Source organism: Dermacentor variabilis, chromosome 6 (genome assembly GCF_050947875.1).
Source record: "Dermacentor variabilis isolate Ectoservices chromosome 6, ASM5094787v1, whole genome shotgun sequence".
NCBI lineage: Eukaryota > Metazoa > Arthropoda > Arachnida > Ixodida > Ixodidae > Dermacentor > Dermacentor variabilis.
In genome coordinates, this window is record NC_134573.1 from 155114848 (window position 1) to 155134151 (window position 19304).

A 19304-nucleotide genomic window follows, 5' to 3' on the forward strand; every position below is an offset into this window, starting at 1 on the left:
CATTCACTTCTGCGAACATAAGGACTGCCACTGACCATTTCCTTAGTCACGTGCACACGAAATCAATGGTCAGCGAGTACGTTTCGGTCACAAGCTACCCGAAGGCCTTACGACGCCGTCTGTAGATAACACCTTGCCTGCTGTGGCAACTCCAAAAACAAGGCTCTGCGGAGCAGGAGGTTTCTCGCGTTATCAAGCCGATACAAGTCCTTTTCGCTTTATCAGAACATGCATGCACATCGGCCTGATGAGAGCACTTGAAAGAAAAACCTGCTTCCGTTGCCTAGAGCGTTGCGACTTACCAGTTCACCGGCTAGTCACTTTCCCGCCGGTTAGAAAATTTCCGTTGAAAACATGCCTTCAAAAAGTACAAAATTTCAAGCACTCCCGACGTCGGACGCTACCACAAAAGCCGAAGAAGCCGACCCCGACTACCTGTGTGGAATCTTTAATTACAGGCCGCGATGGATGCAGCGATTTGCGAGAACTCAGTACTTCCTAGTGTGCTACATCGTCTACGGCGTGTTCCAGGGAGCTCTCAAGGCCTACCTCAATGGCTGCATAACAACCATAGAACGCAAGTTCGCGCTCACCGGTAAAATGTTCAGCGTCATACTGATCGCGGACAATGTGAGTTCTCTGTTCGCCAGCCTTTTGATTGGTTACTATGCCCGTAAAGTGAGTAGACCCAGGATGATAACGTTCTCTGTCTCAATGTCTGTCCTGGGCTGCGTGCTAGCGGCCCTGCCATATTTCATCTACGGACCCGGTTTCATCGGTGACTTTCAAGGACAACCGGCTCTCCAAGGAGAGGAACAAGCGTACCAGGTGATCGCTGATTCTAAGAAGGAGTTCTGCAGCCGTGCGGACAGCAATGAAGCGTCTGTGGCTCACGACCAATCGCCAGCTGCCAGTGCCATACTTGCTGTGTGCATTCTCTTCCTTGCGAATTTCTTGAACGGCTTCGGTGGAGCAGCTTTCTACATATCAGGCACAACCTACACGGACGACAACGCTAAGAAGACAGATTCGATCGTCTATTTTAGTGAGTTGTTTATTCTTGCATAATGCTGAATATTCTAAGCTTCGCTACATATTTTCTTTGTACGGCAGCGTGAAAACTAAACTCGTAGCGTGCAGTAAAACACTCGAGAGGGTTTTCGTGCATTGGGTATGCCTAGTAGCTTATGTGGAGCAACGTCTTCGGGAGAAACTATTGAACACTCTTTTATTAGCCACAGGGATGCTATTTTATTTTGGGAAGTTCTGCAGACAACATTAAAAGAAAAACTGATCTCAATCCTTGTATATAATGTATCTTATGACATCTAAAAACAATTATGTGTGTATGTGTGTTCATGACTAGTTACTATTTATGGGGCTGCACAGTTTATGAAATGTTTGTAGAAAATCAATCACGTGTAATTCCAATGATTTTACACGTAAAATACTTTTATGATCAACTTTACTGCCCACCGAACTGGTATGCTCTGTCGAGGAAGTCTGCTTGCTTTCATTTACATAAGCATTTAGTTCGTCAATGGTACTCTATGTGTAGTATTTTATTTGCTGACCTCGTAGAAGCAGCAGTGATTGTTTTGGCCGCCATGTACCTCGAGAAACGTATCTTACTTTTTCTAAAAAAAATATCGTGAACAAAACAGAGCGAAGTAACAGTGAGAAGCGATAGCCTTCGGAAGGGCACGGGAGTTTCTTTTTCTGTTTTCTCAGCTCCAAGGTATTCCGAGCTTTTTCTAACGAACATTTCCCAAATGAGCAAAATCAGTCTTGTATAGTGGATTACCTCGTTTAATTTGCGCAAGAGAAACGAGTAGCGTTTTTTTTTACATTCCAGGCTTTGTGTTCTCACTCCGATTTCTGGGCCCTATGCTTGGATATGTTATGGCATCGGTGTGTCTCCGGATTTACGAGTCCCCGTTTGGTAAGCACTCGGAATTTTCTTTCAATACCGAGACAATTATTTGAGTTTTTCTTCTGAACATTTAAAGCCTATATGCTGACATGCCTTTAGTAATTGATGACACAATGGCCTCGCTAGTGTAAGAACGAGTACGGAGATGTGGGTCCCGTAAAATCTCCTTTTGTATTGTTCGCAGTTCTCTCTGGCCGATGAGTTTGACGAGATTATTTGCCACTGATTTGCACTGAACTGCAGTTCCGTCTGCATTCATACTTTCGTCTTTATTCCCTATGAAAACTTGCTTAGTCTTTACGAGATAGCCATACGATTCGTTAAGCGAGCATATTTTGTGGCATCCCCCACATGCAATCATGGATGTTTACGTTCTATAGCAAATAGTCGTAGTTCATTGAATAACAGCAAACGAATGAATGAATGGATGATAGCTCTGAGTTTGGCTATCTCACGACCTTTTAAAGAAGAATTAGTTGGTACGGTGATTAAACAATTTGTCTTTTGTCTTTTAGAGACTCCAAGCATCACAGCAAAACATCCGAAGTGGATTGGAGCGTGGTGGCTGGGATTTATCCTGTGGGGTGTATCGCTTGTCATCATTTCACTGCCCATGTCGCTCTTCCCAAAACACATAAGGCGACAGTCACGCTCGCTCGAAAAGCAAGAGATGCAGAAGGTTTCCTCTTCGGAGTTGACAACTGATACATTCAGAGAAAAAGTCGCCGGTGATTTTGCAGGTAGAGTCCTGGTCTACCCATACTTCAGCTAGTAGACTTACTCCAGCTAGCAGACAGCGCGGCACCTAGTTTGAAGTTCCACAAGTGAAAATGAAACGGGTTTGGGTCAGCTGGTATTCTCCTGAGCACGTGTTGGACAACACAATGTGGACGCATATCGGTCGTAGACGCTAATAACATGTCCACTGAACGGAAGGCCAAGTAGCTTTCAGTAACTAGTCTTCAGTTAGCTCCCAAGTGTTTTGTGTATGCGACACTGTGAACGTACTTTTGGTCTAGTTAACATGTATATTTGCAGTCAGTACACTCGTATTATTCCTTATGAAGCAATGTGCATGTTCTTTCTTATTTCAACCTTGAGTTCTAATCCAAACAAAAGGCCGGGTTCCCAGTAAAACAGAAGCTTGAAGATTTGCGAATATAAGAAAAGTGAACGCATTGTATTGCATGTTTTCCTCATGACATTTGCTAAAGTTAACCCATCATAGAAACATCACGAAGTTTCATTAAATTAAGAAATGTGCCGTGCGAACAGTATACTGAACAATGTTTTCCCCCGATTTTCTGGAAATGCTTGCTTTCTTTGAGATTTTATTTGCTTGGATAGGGATATACTGTCAAGCACCTATACAACGAATTTTTCTACAGCGAACTGATATGCATAACGAAAGATTGATTCTTATTTCAACTGCAGTAGGCAAACAACGGTAGCTTCAGTCTGAAGCAAACGGTTCCGACATGGACACTTGCCTTCGTCATGGCCTGACGAAGATCACTCCTGTTGTCGAAATGTTGTTGCGTTGTTCGCACACTCGTAACCCTGTCTTGAATAGTTACTAGGTCAATGCAAAGAACTGGCTTTCGTTCGCGATTTACTTTTGAACAATTTGGTATGTACTAAAAGCCACTGAGTCTAACTCTGACAATGTATTGATCCACTACATACATACTATACACAGACATACTGTCGTATATGTACAAGATATGCTTATTCTCTAAATGTTTGTTTCACTCCTATTTGCTCGCATTTCCTTTTTATTCGCAGAATTCCGGCGGTCATTCGCAAGGCTATGCAAGAACCCTGTTCTCATGTGGAAGATTGCAACTATGATGTTTGTCTACAACGGTATCGGTGGCTACATTACTATGTTCCCGAAGTATGTCGAAATACACTACAGGGTGTCGGCTTCAAATGCAAGCCTTTTTACAGGCGAGTAAATATTCAGTCACCGTGCCGGCCTACCCCACTTTACCTTTCATCAAAGAAGAAAGGAAAAAAGAAAATAGTTGAGATGTTCCTGTGATCACACAACGCGCGATAAAGTTTTTTGGTACGCATGGAGGTTTTAGCGAATATTCCACAATGGCTAAGGTTAACCCATCATAAAACACCATCAAGTTCAGTTTTATTCATGTAAGGAAAGTGCAATAGAAGGGTACGATGCAATATCTTTTTGTGCTTTTTAGAAAGTGCTCCCTTCCTTTGAGTTTTCTTACTCGAATTGCACTAAAATAGAATATTGCACGTTTACCTCGTATCTATGCTAGAATCACACTTACGTACCGCACATCACTACAGTAATGATATTCTTCATACTAGCCGGATTAGCAATTTTAGCTCTTATATTTACATATCACATTAAATAGCGTGAGTTTGCATTTCTTGCATTCATTAAGAAAACTGATGTAAAACGTTCAACTTTTAGCATCTCCAAAATTTCTACACCTACAGTGAGGCTGATACCTTCTGCGGCTTACAGCACAGCTTGTTGTAGTAGTGAACACATTTTAGAAGTTAACAAAAAAGTAATAAATCAAATAAATGATCAAGACTAACTGTTATCTTCTTTTTTTCGTGTTAGGACAGGTCCGACAAAGATTCTGGCCATGATGTTGGGAATGTTTCTCGGTGGTCTGATGATCAGATTCTTAAAACCTAAGGCCCGTACCATAGCCCTCATGGAGGCGGCCAGTGACCTTATTGAAATCAGCTTCCTCATTGCTGGCATGTCCCTTTCCTGTTCGGGCTGGCAGCTTGCTGGAACCAGCATGAGCACTTCTAACAGGTATGTAGTCTGCATACAAGTGAATACAGACTGTTGAGATAGTTGTTGGTAATGCGTAGGTCTTTCTTACTTCGGCATCGGTCACACGCTACATTCTCTCAATGTGGCGTGTAACATTCAAAAACTTGGGCCAAAATAACGTAAATTTATTCCAATCGGTTTTTATTTCTTATTCGTCGTTACCTCTCCATGGTAGGTGAAAATGATTCGGGCCCGGCGCACATGGACCCGAGCACAAATCAATCAATCAATCAATCAATCAATCAATCAATCAATCAATCAATCAATCAATCAATCAATCAATCAATCAATCAATCAATCAATCAATAAATCAATCAATCAATCAATCAATCAATTTTATTTCGTCTATTTGAACAGGCAGACAGAAGCGGTAGACAAAAGCTGCCCTTCGGCAGCTTGACGAGCCCGCTGCCCCAATTACAAGAATTCACAACAGCACAGACATATTTAGAGATCACATAAAAATAAACACATTATTAGAGATCACATCGGTAATGAAACAAGGTAACAAATATCATAACACAACGATGAAAGTATCTACGTTATCAAATTATGTTCTCGCGTTTAGAAATTCCGAGTGTAACTTGCATGAAGCGCAAGAAAACAAAATAAAATTAGTAGATTCATAAGGATTGAGAAGACATGGCAACATATAGCACAAGCATTGCATTCCTGAGTTTAAACAAATGGTTATTACCTTCCATATTTCGCCTCTCCTTGTCTCATAGCCCTGTTGTTTTTCCTGAGCATGAAATTGATGAAAAATAGTTTAAGCTTTTCTTTTTTAATTTTACATCGCATATATAACACATGGTGGTAAACTGATGGATACTTACGACACAAGCACTGATGAATAAATTAACAGTTGGTTTCCCAAAAGAGGTAATATAAGCCTACCGAATGAACCGTTCTTGTGTTATGTGTATTGCTTTGCAGGTATGAAAACGTCGTTGTACTTCGTTCTTGTACATAGTAGGCTAATTGGTTAAGTGTGAATATAATAAGGAAATATGAATGATATAAAACAAATTCGCAGCTCTTCACCAGGAACAGATATCGCAGTTCTGTTAACTGCATCCATTAGAGCATCAAAAGCGGACAAAAGTGATAGGTAAATTTATATCTTACCTGATTTTGGTACATTGTTTACAAGAGGTTTGCACAAGCTCGGCTCACGTATGACTCGCTTTTTAAGAGCCATGTGTAATATATCAATTTTGTCCGCTTTAGATGTACCATTAGGTGTAATTCAAAGTACTACAATACCGTTACCCGCCGTGGTTGCTTAGTGGCTATGGCGTTGGTCTTCTAAGCACGGTTTCGCGTGATCGAATCCCAGTTGACTTAGATTTAGGTGCACGTCAAAATTTCCGGAGTCCCTCACTACGGCCTGCCTCCTGATCAGATAGTGGTTTTAGCGCGTAAGATCCTATAATTTAATTTGTTTTTGTAATACCATTTTTCATTGCTGAGTTAGAGTTGTAAACATGATGGTTTGGTAGTCTGAGAATAAGCATTAAAAATTAAAGACATAAATAAAGTATTCGCAACCAACAGTCAATAAATTCTAACTTTTTTCCTTTGGATGCAACAAACCTCATCAAATATACTGCAGTAGTTGTCGAGAAAAACGATTTCGCATTTCCCATACTTTTATATAGGAAACTCCGAGTTAAAGCTTCATCTTAATAGGTTACTCAGCTTCTGGTCGGTATGAGGTAAAGTATTGTATCGATTCCACGATACACTGGGTCGTCCCGTATTAAGAGACAAAAAATGCACATTATTCTTTTTGTGCTAATCGGAGTTTTTTAGTTAATTTATTTCCCCCGTGCTCCTAGGCCATCTGGGCTATGAAAGGCTATAAAAATCAAACATAACTGGTCCTTTCTTTTAATCTCGTTGGACAGTTCGGATTTTACCTATACTTTAAGCATTTTTCGATTTTCTTAACGTACTTTTATTACGAAGTGAATCTCTTACAGGTGCTTAAATGTTTCGACGAATAAGTCACACGATTCTTCCGCACTACTTGTCCTAAGAAGTACTTTCCAGCCAGTTTTTTATTATTGTTTCGCGAGAGGAACTGAGAGCTGCGGCTATGAATGACCGATAAGAAATGACCGTGGGTGCACACGCGCGCTTGCGGTCTTTCTCTGAACACAGGAAGGCGGGTAAATGATCGCTGATATGACAAAATACAACGTCCGTTTTCGTGCAGTAGTGGGACAAGTTTGTAAAAAATAGGCTCAACTCAGAATGTGACTCGGTTGGTATTCTTGTTGGTTGGTTGGTTATCTTAAAGAATTCGTTGGATTACATTATGTTTCTACAATTTGTTGTCGTTGCATTGTTGCTGCCCATATCAATAATAAAAATCCCCTGCATATCATAATACATACTTTGCCTCAGCCACACTTGCAAGGAATTGGTCGTAGAACTCCAAGAAATTTGAAGAATTGCCATTTGGTGGCCGGTAACAGACAGTAAATTGTGTATCGTTCATCGGTAAGAAAATTATTTCATACTCAGACTCAGACGTTATTTCATAATCAGACGAACTTCATACATGCTTCGATTTGTGTAGAAACACCGCCTCCCTGACCTTCCCCTTTATTTAGACAATATGTCAGGCAACCTGTCAGTATAAAACTGTCACATTCAGCAGTACTCCATGTTTATGTACGCATAATGGTAACAAAATTGAAACAAAAATTCAAAAATGAATTCCCCGAGGCAGAAAATTTTTTTTCCTGCCTAGCATATTAAATGAAGACACGTTAGTGCGCTCGATCATGAATTAGACACCGCGCTGCTCATATCACTTGGCATGTAATGGCAGCCATCGTACATTTCATTCTTGAATGAACAGAATCTGACATGCAGTTCAGTTTAGCTGAAACCGGGCAAGGCTATCCAAAGACTTCACATGCACTGCGCGTGCTCCAACACATTTTCACATGAGCCCTTTGCTATGGGTCTACCATGTGAACTTAAAATTGTTTTTTTCTCGCCCAATATGTGGCTGCTTTCAGGAGTTGCTTGCTGTGCTGGATTAGGTTGCCCCGTTAGGCTGTCTGTATGGGAACACGGACAGAGACGGATACAGGCACAAACAAAGACACGTCTTTTTTTTTTCAAGTGCGCTGCTTATAACTAAGTCATGATCTACCAACTAGCCCATCCGTACGCGGTCAGGATTTAGAAGCTTGTTAGTGCCTTATGGGCATATCGCCCATTGTTGCAGTATTGTTTTTCGGCATTCAACGCCAAGACAAAAAATTGTGAAGCTCAGCTGTTCTCGTTGAGTGAGGGACCTATTTGTAAGGTTAAAAGGGCCACAGCTGCTCGCGTTCAACTTCACTCTTTCTATGCAAATGTCAGTCGGTCTTAAACGTCTGCCGGGTGCAGATTCTATGAAAAGAAAGGCTAAATTTTCTCTCAGTTCCGGCATGAGGTGCCTGAAAGAATGAAATGCAGTTTTTGTAGCATATAATATGCAGACAGCTAGTATGGATTGCAGACTTTGCTTTTATGATATTCATTCGTGATTCCCTGAAAATAAGAAATAATTATTTCGTAAATCCTGTTCCCAGAAAACTTTTCACGCCCGTAGTAGCACATAGAAAGGCGTTTGTCATCCACGTAATATTGCTGTTCTTTGTTGAGCTACAATTTTATGATGTTATATATGCTGCCATCGCTTATCGCCGATGACTGTTCATTAAGTATTGAGAAAAGGCGTCAATTCAGTATGTGATTTTAACAGCACCCACTATGTTCGATTTCTTCTACATTTCAGTCTGTCTATAACCAACGACTGCAACAAGGACTGTGGCTGTACAGGCAGTTCCTTTCAGCCAGTGTGCCACGTTTTAGAAAAAGCGACGTATTTTTCGCCTTGCGCAGCTGGCTGCTCCGAAGACGGAAATGTAAGCAAAACTTTTTAAGCGCGAGCTTCTGCAGATTTCGCTGTCTTGGACTTTTTTCGGCAACGTATTTGTTGTCGATAGTTCGCTGTCCGGCCGAGAAGACTCGGAAAGTCGGCATCGGTGCGCTGACAAGAACAAACATGTCGAACAATAAGGTCATATATATTCGGGACAGCTAACGCTGCTTTTGGGTGGCACCTGTAGTACTTCAGGTTTCACTCGAGGGGCCCCTTGCGTTTCTTCCTTGCCAGGCATGTGTACGAAGATAAGCAATTATCTCTCGATGTGTCTTGCTGGTTTGTTGCGCTGCTGCCAGGCATCAGATACGCAGAGGAGTTTCTTACATACATCTAAAGACAAGTGTGGAGTCTCTGTTTTCTGCTCATCTTTTATTTAGTTTTGCTGTAGCCTACAAAGACTGTGAAATAGCGGTATCTGCGTTTGAAATTTAGTCAGGTCTTTCCCTAAAGCATGAATACCACTCAGAAAATTTAGTAATTTTGGAATTAAGCTTGCGTGAAGGCAGAAATCCTTTCTTAAGAGAACGCACGGTAATGCTCACTGTCATGTAATCCAATCAAGTAAAAAAGAAATTCGCAGCCAGAAAAATATAAACAACGCAATGTAGGCCCAGGGCTTCTGGTTCTGTCTGCCATGTTCAGCAACGGGCGGATAGTCTAACTGAGGTTTAATAAGTTCGAAACCCTTGTCGTTCTGCTTTGTTACGTATTAGATGTTTCTTACAATACCATATTATAACAGTGTCACCTCACCCATTTTAGTGCCACATAAAACGTAATGACAAATGCAACGGCGGTCGCTCGTAGTGTCTGTTAAGATTTCGTACTGCGCTGTGGTACATATAAACCCGAAGCCGACTTGATATTCTAATGGAAAAAGGACCACCGAGGCACCCCTTCTTGCTCTACGTAATTTTGAGACATTTTAAGGATGCACTCCATCATGGTTATTGGTGGTGGATGTCCGTATCGACGCTCAAAGCTTGCTCAGATCACTGGAGAGCAAATCATGTCTTGGAATCGAAGTAGTAGTCATCCCCTTTAGTGGATGCATCCGCTTTTGCACTACGTAATGACGACAATGCCACTCCTGACTAGAGGGACGGACATTGTGTTAGTGGCCAAGCGAATGAATGAGCATGCGAGCGATCTTGCTAAAAGTGATCAAGCGATAATATGGGGACTGACGTCAGCTATCTGACAGAGCCAAGAAAAGAAGATTAAAAAGACGTTTTGTTCGCAGACATTCGTGCCCATTATGATTGGCCGCCACCTTTATACGAGAATGCTTCTAATGTGCAAACTTGCTTTGCGTACACGGGCCCTGATGAGGCGCACCATAGTTCCGCATGGGAGAAACTGAACAAGGCGCACGGACGACAATAGCTGCATACTTCTCACAGTTTGTGGTCGCGGTTTAGTTAAAAACCCAGTGACAACCAGGTTTCTGTTCGCTGGTTTAGAGATGCGTTATGTTGACGAAATTAGGGCGAAGACGCCGTCGGTCGGTTCCGCCAACCGCTGGATGGTTATTACTACTATGATATGCTGACGCCCACAATTGTTTTGTAATCGGCTTTCCACAATCCGTGCTATTGACGCTATAAATTGAAATGCGAACAAAACCGCCATTTTCGGCATATTTAAGCTTGTGCAGAGCGCATTCCTTTCGTCTAAGAGTGAGCGGTGACGTCGCAGCACGCCAGAAGCACGGTCTTAGAGATTACGAAGCGTCTCACTGTGGCAGCAGAGATACACTGCAATCTCGAAGGCCATACAAAACCTGATAGGCTTTATAACATGCTGTGTTATAAAGCTGGATAGTGATTATAAAAAAAATTATACAGATCCCACGCACTGTGGGAATCAATGTAAGCGAAGTTTTCTTTGCTGGTTGCTTTCATTGACGATAACTAGCGGTGATGTTGACGGTGAAAGATTAATTTATTCAACGTGTAGTCTAGCACGATAGTGGTAAGTTGATGTTAAACGTTACCTTGCGTGCACTACTGCTGTTTGTCTGCGTAGTTCACAGAACACACATGGAGAGGTGTTTGCTTGAGCCGTTGTTGTGCGCCATATTCCATAACCTCTGAGAGGGTCGAGCATTGTCATTGCCTCACATGACCCATCGCACCGTGGCAGAAGTATTAAACTTGAATTGGACTATGGGGCTGTACGTGCCAAAACCACAATCGGATTATGGGGTACGCCGTAGTGGCGGACTCCGGATTATTTTTGACACCGTGATGTTCATTAGTGTGTCCCAAAATCTAAGTGCACGTGCGTTTTCTGTTTCGCCCCCGTCGAAATGCGGCTGCCGCGGACGGGACCAAATCCACGACCTCTAGCAATGACATAGCCGCAAAGCTACCGCAGTGGGCACTGAAGTGTTGATTAGACGGTCGACCGATCCATAGGGTCGCCTGGACCCTGCGGTGCGTTTTAATTATGTGGCTCTGTTTCTGCACGGCCTGCGTATTTTGTCCACTTGACATATTTTTATGGTGTTTATTTTTCAGAAATAGCAGGAACGTACTGTACCTTACCTTGAACTTAAGCGTATCCAGCTTCCCCGCAACTAATGTCGTATAGTAGTAGGGTTTCCCTGCCTTATCGCGTCACCTGCCCCCCCTCCCCCTATTTTTTTTTGTGGGAACGCCCTCTTCTTCTCACTGCTTTCCACACTTCTATCACGGCCCCTCTGGACTGGCACGTTAGTCGAAAGGGAAGCATTGGAGTTTGTGCAGTGCTCTTGAGGGCGATCACAGATAATGACAGATTTCAAGAGGCAAATGTGGCGACGCCCAGGGAGCTCCAGAGGGCATTGTGCACATTCGACGAGGTGGGGTTCAAACGAGATTTTCGCGTCGCTTTTCCCCTCTGATTCGCTCCTGTCATGTATACACAGGCTCTGAGCTACCACCCTTCGCGCTGTACCAGGCAGCATCAGCAACAGCAGCAGTGGGAAAGTCGAAGGAAGAGGCAAAAGAAGCTTCGCTTTAAAAACTATACTTGCATATCACTTTAAGACCTGTTTTCCTACCGCGACATGATAATGGCGCCCACCTGAGAGCACTTCATTTATTTTCCCCTACGTTCGACTCTACGAGCCGTTGGTTCCTGTTGCTCTGAGGGATCCGCTAAAGGGGGGCTGGGGTGGGGGAGGGCTAAAGGTGAGCTGAGGAGATAGGCTGTTGTCATCGAGTGGCTCCGCTACTCGAATAGCTTGTCTGATAAATGCGCGACGCGAGAACTCGAGTGCGAGCGGGACGCTCAAGCTCATTGACTTGGAAGGCTGCCGCCTGTCGACCGACTAGAAGCATTCTTAAGGGTTTCGTTCTGTGTCAATTTTTTCTCGGTCATTCTGGCGCCTTGCTCTCTCGCCGCTCTTTGTACATTACCACACATGCGGCTCGCCACGTGGTGGCAGCATCTCTAGGCGTTTTTCATTGTTATTAGTAGCGGCAGAAGGGAAACTGGTTTGGACGATGGGTATAGCAACTAAACGTAAAAGGGCTGGGCAGTATTAGAAAAGATAGCGTCTCGTACGCAGGACGTACTGACAGCTCTTTTCTAGCACAGGCGACTTTAGATGGCTTCCTGGCATAAGTCGGGAACTTTACACATTGCCGTAAGGTTGTCTGCCGTTACATGGGCATACACACGAAGTTTATCTCTGTATATATAAAGCGCCAGCCATGGTGAGTCAGTTTCTATGAGGCGTTCTTACCGAGAAAATAGATAATATCACTTATTAGAGAGACTCCCGCTGAACGCACCTTACATGTTTTCCGGTAGCCATTGAACCTAGAAGTTACATTTTGCAGGCAAAGTCGGGGCGAGCTTCTCTCTCATTTTTCAGGTTCAAAACCCGCCGTTTCGCTTCACTGCGGCACGCGTGCTTGCTCGCGGAAATCTTCCATCTCACTGTTGTGCAAGCCGATAGTAGTGCCAGCAGGCAGGTATACAATAATGAAAGCCCCAGTCACTAAAGACGCAGTAGATACAGGATGCCTGACAACTACGGAATGAAACAGGGGATGAGTTGGCGCGCTTGCGTGAAACTTGTAAATTTACCGCAATTGTTTCATCTTACCACTTCTTCGAAAAAAAAAACGTATATCCGAAAAGAAAATGCTCGCCAACATGCAGACCTTACCATCGAGAATGTACCGTTGCGTGTCGTTTCCTTCATATTGCACGTTCCAATCATACCGAAATGGGAAATAATTTTGAAAGGGAAACATCATCAGAGTGAGGATTCTACGAGACACGGACAGCTATTCAGGTTGAATTTTCGATACCACTAGGGATATTTGTTTATAGTTTGTTGATAGTATTTCATGACGTGCCAGACAGCCTTAAAAGTCGCTGATGGCGTCACATTAAAGATATAAACGAAGACAGATATAATTTCGTGAAGATCTAGGAACAAGCAGTTATGCTGAAACAAGCTTTTTATTGAAATACGCATTTTAGAGCTTGACAAATCTCGAAGGAGACGTCATCTATTCAGTACAATGTGTCGACATAACTTTGTATTGGCATAGACACATCTGCGCGTTTCAGCATATAACCCTTTATGAAAAGAACTTTTCGATTGCTTTTATTATCCACCGTCTTGTACGGTCACGCTGCTCAACATCTACATTTTTGCGCTGACAAACCTTGATATCGTTTTGTGTCGATGACAACCGCGCACGTAGAAACACGAAAGTCTTTTTCGCACAGGGAACAATGCACTGCAGCTGTCTCATGAACAACAGCACCACTGAAGATGCTGTGGTGACGGACGGCTTCTGTGAATTCGGATGCGACAGCCTTTTCATCCTTGTCGCCCTGACCAGCGTCAGCAAACTCTTGGCACAGCTACCGAGGGTCGGAGGAGTGATTGTCAGTTTCAGGTCAGAGTGCTTGTTCTCATCATCTGGATTGATAAAAGTTTGATTTGAGGCTTCGTTGATTACGAGGTCTTTTATATATGCCACTGTGACTCGCAATGATTGCAAGCTTCCGAAGAGACGCGACAAAACGCCCTCCTATGCGGGTGTGCATAACTTAAAAGCTTATCTCGTGACAGACTCGCAGTTAGTGGAGGGCAGATTGCGCCATCCTGTAAGTGGACGTACAAAAAAACGTATAGATGAGTCAAAAGAGTACAATTTTAAAGCGAAGCATTTTTGCCTCTGCCCTTCGACTTTCCTTTTGTTGCTGCTGCTGAATACTGCAGTGCTGCAGCTGTCCTGCCGAATAGCTCCTACACAGGACAGCACTTCCATCTTTAATGGCACTACAAGGCCGGCTGCTGGCCCCGTTTTCTGACACAGTGAAACAGCAACAAATTGTACCTAAATGTGATAACTGCAAACAAAATACGTAATCAAGAGCAGAATTCCTTCAATAAAGCAACCTTCTGTACGCCTACTTTCCCGTAGTTTGGCTCACCTCCTTGGTCGGCCTCTGACAAAATAAGTTTGCTATTGCACACTATCTCCAGAATCGACCTCTTGTAGTAGGTGCGTTGCCCCTGTATACGGTGCCATAGATAAGTGGACCGTTCGCTGAGACAATGTAGTTCGCGGTCACATGGTCTCCGCTTCTTGACACCTTCGCTGACGGGCTCGTAATGGGCATGGAGCAAAACGCTGCGCGTAAAATATTCAGTTGTACAGCATTTAATTACGCGCTTCACGAAAGCTTCAGTTCCGATAGATTACAAAATGCGGCCAGGTTCCGCATAATTTTTTACCAAAGCATATCGAACAGACTGTTGTGTCTATTGTTGCTGGTAAAAACGATTGTCGAAAACTGACTGACTGACATTTATTTCTGTTCTAGATGCGTTGATCCAGCGGACAAAGGCCTTGCAGTAGGGATGATTGGAGCGGCATTTAATCTGCTAGGTTGGTATGTTTTCAATGTGCGCTGTCCAGTGATTCAGGCGATATTACTTTGATCTCAATTTCACATCAGGTGCCTGAATCTGAATGTCTGAATAATGTTCTATTTACACACACACACACACATAAAGAAAAATACGGAGCTAATTCGTGCCTTCGTCTGAGCCACGACAGTTTCATGAGATTTAGTGGCGAAACCAACAGGGGTGTGATGTTACATTGCAGAGGAGGAAAAAAAAAAGGAAGGCGTCGAACGTGCATCATTATGTGTTATGGTGGCCACTCTCTTCGCATTCAATGCAGTAGAGCTTCACTTCAGTAGAGCAGTTAGCAGTTTTCCGGAGCAAAGAAAATGGACTAGCGTATCAAGAGAAGAGGCTCTTAAAACGTGTTCCTAACGTGTTCCTGTATAGCTGGCAAAGTTTAAAAAAGGGAAATCTCACTGCGAATTGTTAATGGTGAGTACCATCCTACTCGGGTCGAACTTGAATGCCATCCTTCCGTTCGTCCACGTCCCTACGTCAGTCCGTACGTGCCCATATGCCCCCTGTGTCTGTCCGCAAGAATGCAAGTGAAATATTTTGTGTCACTGATGGTCTCCGTAGGGCACACCACTTCATTTCCCCGCACCATTTTCTGTCTACCAAGAATGTTACGGCTCTACTGATTCGTGTGTATCTGCGCAGCCGCCGTGCCGTACCCGCTGATCTACTCCGCGCTGTTCGACGCGACGTGCATTGTGTGGGACGATCGCGGCGGCCACCGAGGCAACTGCTCGTTCTACGACGCGGACAAGCTGCGCATCGTCTTCCACGGCGTGACCATAGCGTTCCTGAGCCTTGGCCTCCTCAGCAACCTGATGGTCTCCTACTACAGCAAGCGTGTCACCAACTTGTACGGGGAAGCGGACGCCCGTGCGGAGGAGACCGCCGCTGCCGCGACCGCGTGGGACGACAACTGCCTACGCATGGTCGAACTGGACGAAGACGCCATGCGCAAGATGACTGCCGAGGGAGAGAAACCAGCGCAGCAGCAAGTGCGCTGCTGACGGGAGTTCCCTCTCGCCTGCTGAGAAACTGGCCTCATCTGTAATGGACTCACTCTGGGATGGCATAAAATGCACGGCGGGAAAGTGAACGTAGCTGGGTAGCTTTACGAAGCTGTTCAAACCGCTCTATAAAAGGAAGAAGGACAGATACGTTTGAAAAGGCGGTAATAGATATTTGGTTGTGCATTGCTGACATTTAGGTTCGCTGTCTTGGGGCACATTAGTTGACACAGGAAAATTGAACCGATACACGAGGAGCGCGCTTCCTGCGTATCGTCTTGAGTTTTCCTCATGGCATTTCCTATCCCAATACAGCGCGCCTAATAGTATATAAGACACATTTATTAAAAAAAGAAGAACTAGAACAGAAAAGTAGACAAGTTGACTCCGAAATTTGGGATCGACTACTCAATCTTATAGACTATGGTATTCAAACGGTGACCATTAGTGCAATAAAATATATCATAAATAAGGAATTCACTAAGTTCTCATGGCAATACGTCCCCAATAGATGTGCACTGCATGCATAAGGCTATGTGCTGTGGCACATTCCGTTTACTTTCCTATAAGTATACTCATACAATATCATGCTCTGAGCAGGGATTGCTATTGTCTCAACACCTTACGGCAACAATATATATATATATATATATATATATATATATATAAGTGTTTTTTTGCATAATACTGGATTTAATTTGTTTACGGCCATCCATCTCAGCACATTAGATCTAACAACATGCTTGGAAAGCGCCATGGTGGCTGAGTGGGAAGAAAATTCTTTCTCTGGTTTTTACATTCTTATGTAACTGGTGCAACCCGTATGTTATTTTTCTTCGTTTTACTGCTTGTTTAAACGTCTTGCCGCTCTCGGTGGCGCTTTCCAACCATGCTGTCTCCATATCTCCCTATTTCCCCAGTGTATATGCGTGTTTCCATGTGAAACAACAACAACAACAACAACAACAACAACAACAACAACAACAACAACAACAACAACAACAACAACAACAACAACAACAACAACAACAACAACAACAACAACAACAACAACAACAACAACAACAACAACAACAACAACAACAACAACAACAACAACAACAACAATAATAATAATAATAATAATCAGAGCCTGTGGCGCTGGGGTGCTAAGCACGAGGCTGCGGGGTAGATTAGTCGTCGCATCGGCTGTATTCTAGTGGGAGCAGAATGACACAAAAAAGGAAAAGAGAAAGAAAAAGAGAGACAGTCACCTACACTGGTATAAGTGAACGTTAAAGAAACCTAGGTGCTCGAACTTAATCCGGCGTCTTTCATAACTCAGTTTCTTTAGGACCTTAACTCCAGTAGTTGGGTTAACGAAGGCAGCTGGGCTTATTGGCTCATTTTTCTGAAAGCTAAGACAAACTTAAGCACCATAAAAGACGTCGAATGAGAATAGTTAAAGAGATGGGACAGAGCGCTAACTTCAACGGGTGTTCACCGCTCACACAGCGGAATTTTTACACAGCGAAGACGTCCCCAATGGACCACACTTGTCGCAGAGGCATGTTCTTTAAACAGACAAATGTTGCCCCTTTGCGACACCTTCAGTGTATAAAGATTCCATTGTGTGAGCAGTAAGCGCCAGTTGAAGCTAACGCGCTACCCCATCTGTTTTCTATACTCGTCCGTCATCCTTTATTGCGCTTAAGTTGGTCTTTGCCCATATTTCGAATTCGACACGAACATGCTTGGAGGACGATTACGCTCAAGAGTACATTCCCTACTATTTTAGTTTTCAAAATTATGTTGTGGTTGCCAGAGAGAGAGAGAGAGATTCAGGGCTCACAGACACACGATGACAACAAGCCACAATCATCATATACTGTCACAGTATAGGATCACGTGCAGCACATTCAGCGCCACTTCAGGGTACAGTCAGTTGTGCTTAGAAACTGTAGCAATGCCTTTGTCGTCCTCTCCTGAGATAACTTATGAGGTGGGCATTCTCAAATAGCTTGCTCTGATAACGGCCTGTGATAAAAGTGAGGTAGCGCGGTTACAGACGATCATCTCTGTACACTGCAGCGAGGGCAGTTACGCAGAGCAACTCGCAGTGTTGTCGGCCATTTCAATACAAAAAGCAAAAGGCTTCGTGGAGGCAACTCATAGCTGACAATTGAGGGTGGCGTTGTTTCGGCAAAGTGCACTTGGAATGCGAAGGTGGATCGAAAAGCCCAGGTGGTGCAGCTGGTTGCTTTGAAAACTTGGGGTATTCCAGATGCATAAAGTGATATCCTGTGAAAGCACTCGAAATTATCTGGCGACATTTGACCTTGAGAAGGTATAGATTCTTCTTTGCTGCCTTGAGGAGCTCAGAGAGCAGCTTTATTGGCGTGCTCGTTAGCATTCTAGATTTCGAGATTAGCAACTAGCATCTAGATTAGCAACTAGCATTCGAGATTTTCTAATCTCGAATGCTAGTTGTTCGTCTGGTATGCGGCGCAGGGGTGATAGCAGGGTGATAGAGTGTAGCACTGCCTTCGAATCGCTGAATATCCACCATCTTCGAGGTTCTTGACTGACGAGACGAAGTGCGACGCGATTAGCTGCAAGTTCCGAAGCCGTCGATGTCGTCTTGAAGCTGACGACGGTGACTCTCATTGACAAAACCCACGGCTCTGGATGAACACTGGAAGGTTGCCGAGTCATCAGTGCATATGTGTACGCGGTCGGCCTACCTCTTATGTAAAAGGCGCAGAGACAGTTGTTCAAGAGCAGGAGATGACAGCTCAGTATGTCTTTCTCTTTCCTGGTGCGGTGACGCTCCAGCGCGAGCCAGACACCATGGGCGGCAATGAAACCTGATTGACGGTTGGAGTAATAAACGGAGGTCGTACCAGCAAACGATGAATGACGGCATGTAGCCGCAAATACGGATACGGCACGTCGTGGCAGATGCTTGCCGAGAAAAACGCGTCGTATCAATATCAGCTACGATCGGCCGCGACGTTGCGCTTTAAACTTCGTCGCGCTTTCAGTGCCGCAGCCTTTTCGTCCGATATGATAGCGGAGCGGCCTTTACAGCGGTTGGTTCTCGGCCGCGGCGTCTACATTTCGATGAGGGCGACATTAAAGATTTTCAATTAATTAATTAATTTAATTATGGTCTTTTACGTGCCAAAACCACTTTCTGATTATGAGGCACGCCGTAGTGGAGGACTCCGGAAATTTCGACCACCTGGGGTTCTTTAACGTGCACCTAAATCTAAGCACACGGGTGTTTTCGCATTTCGCCCCCATCGAAATGCGGCCGCCATGGCCGGGATTCGATCCCGCGACCTCGTGCTCAGCAGCCCAACACCATAGCCACTGAGCAACCACGGCGGGTTTAAAGATTTTCAGAGTGCCGTGCATTGGGTGCACACCAAAGAATACCAAATGGACAAAATTAATTGCCTATTACGGCGCGCCTCGTTATCAGATGATGGTTCTGGTGCGTAAAACACCCTAAGTTACTGATAATGTCAGATAGCACGATTTCACTCTTGGAGAAGCATTAGTTGAAGCGGCACATAATATTTTCAGGACACGTTGAAAAGTATATTAGTAGAAGTAGCAAAAATTCCTTAGATACTTTTAAGTAATTAATTTTGAGA

The 19304-nt window shown here is 43.9% G+C and overlaps 1 protein-coding gene across 1 annotated transcript in view; it reads left to right on the forward strand.

The window, feature by feature from the left end:
* Positions 1–233: 233 nt before the first annotated feature.
* LOC142586336 (uncharacterized) overlaps positions 234–19304 on the forward strand; it is a 69392-nt gene continuing 50321 nt past the window's right edge. Inside the window, exons 1-9 of the mRNA XM_075697586.1 lie at positions 234–1045; positions 1856–1942; positions 2449–2673; positions 3719–3883; positions 4541–4739; positions 8563–8692; positions 13447–13619; positions 14554–14618; positions 15302–15658. Of these exons, the coding sequence (XP_075553701.1) occupies positions 355–1045; positions 1856–1942; positions 2449–2673; positions 3719–3883; positions 4541–4739; positions 8563–8692; positions 13447–13619; positions 14554–14618; positions 15302–15658 (2092 nt within the window). The 5' untranslated portion in view covers positions 234–354. The remainder of the gene's footprint in view (positions 1046–1855; positions 1943–2448; positions 2674–3718; positions 3884–4540; positions 4740–8562; positions 8693–13446; positions 13620–14553; positions 14619–15301; positions 15659–19304) is intronic.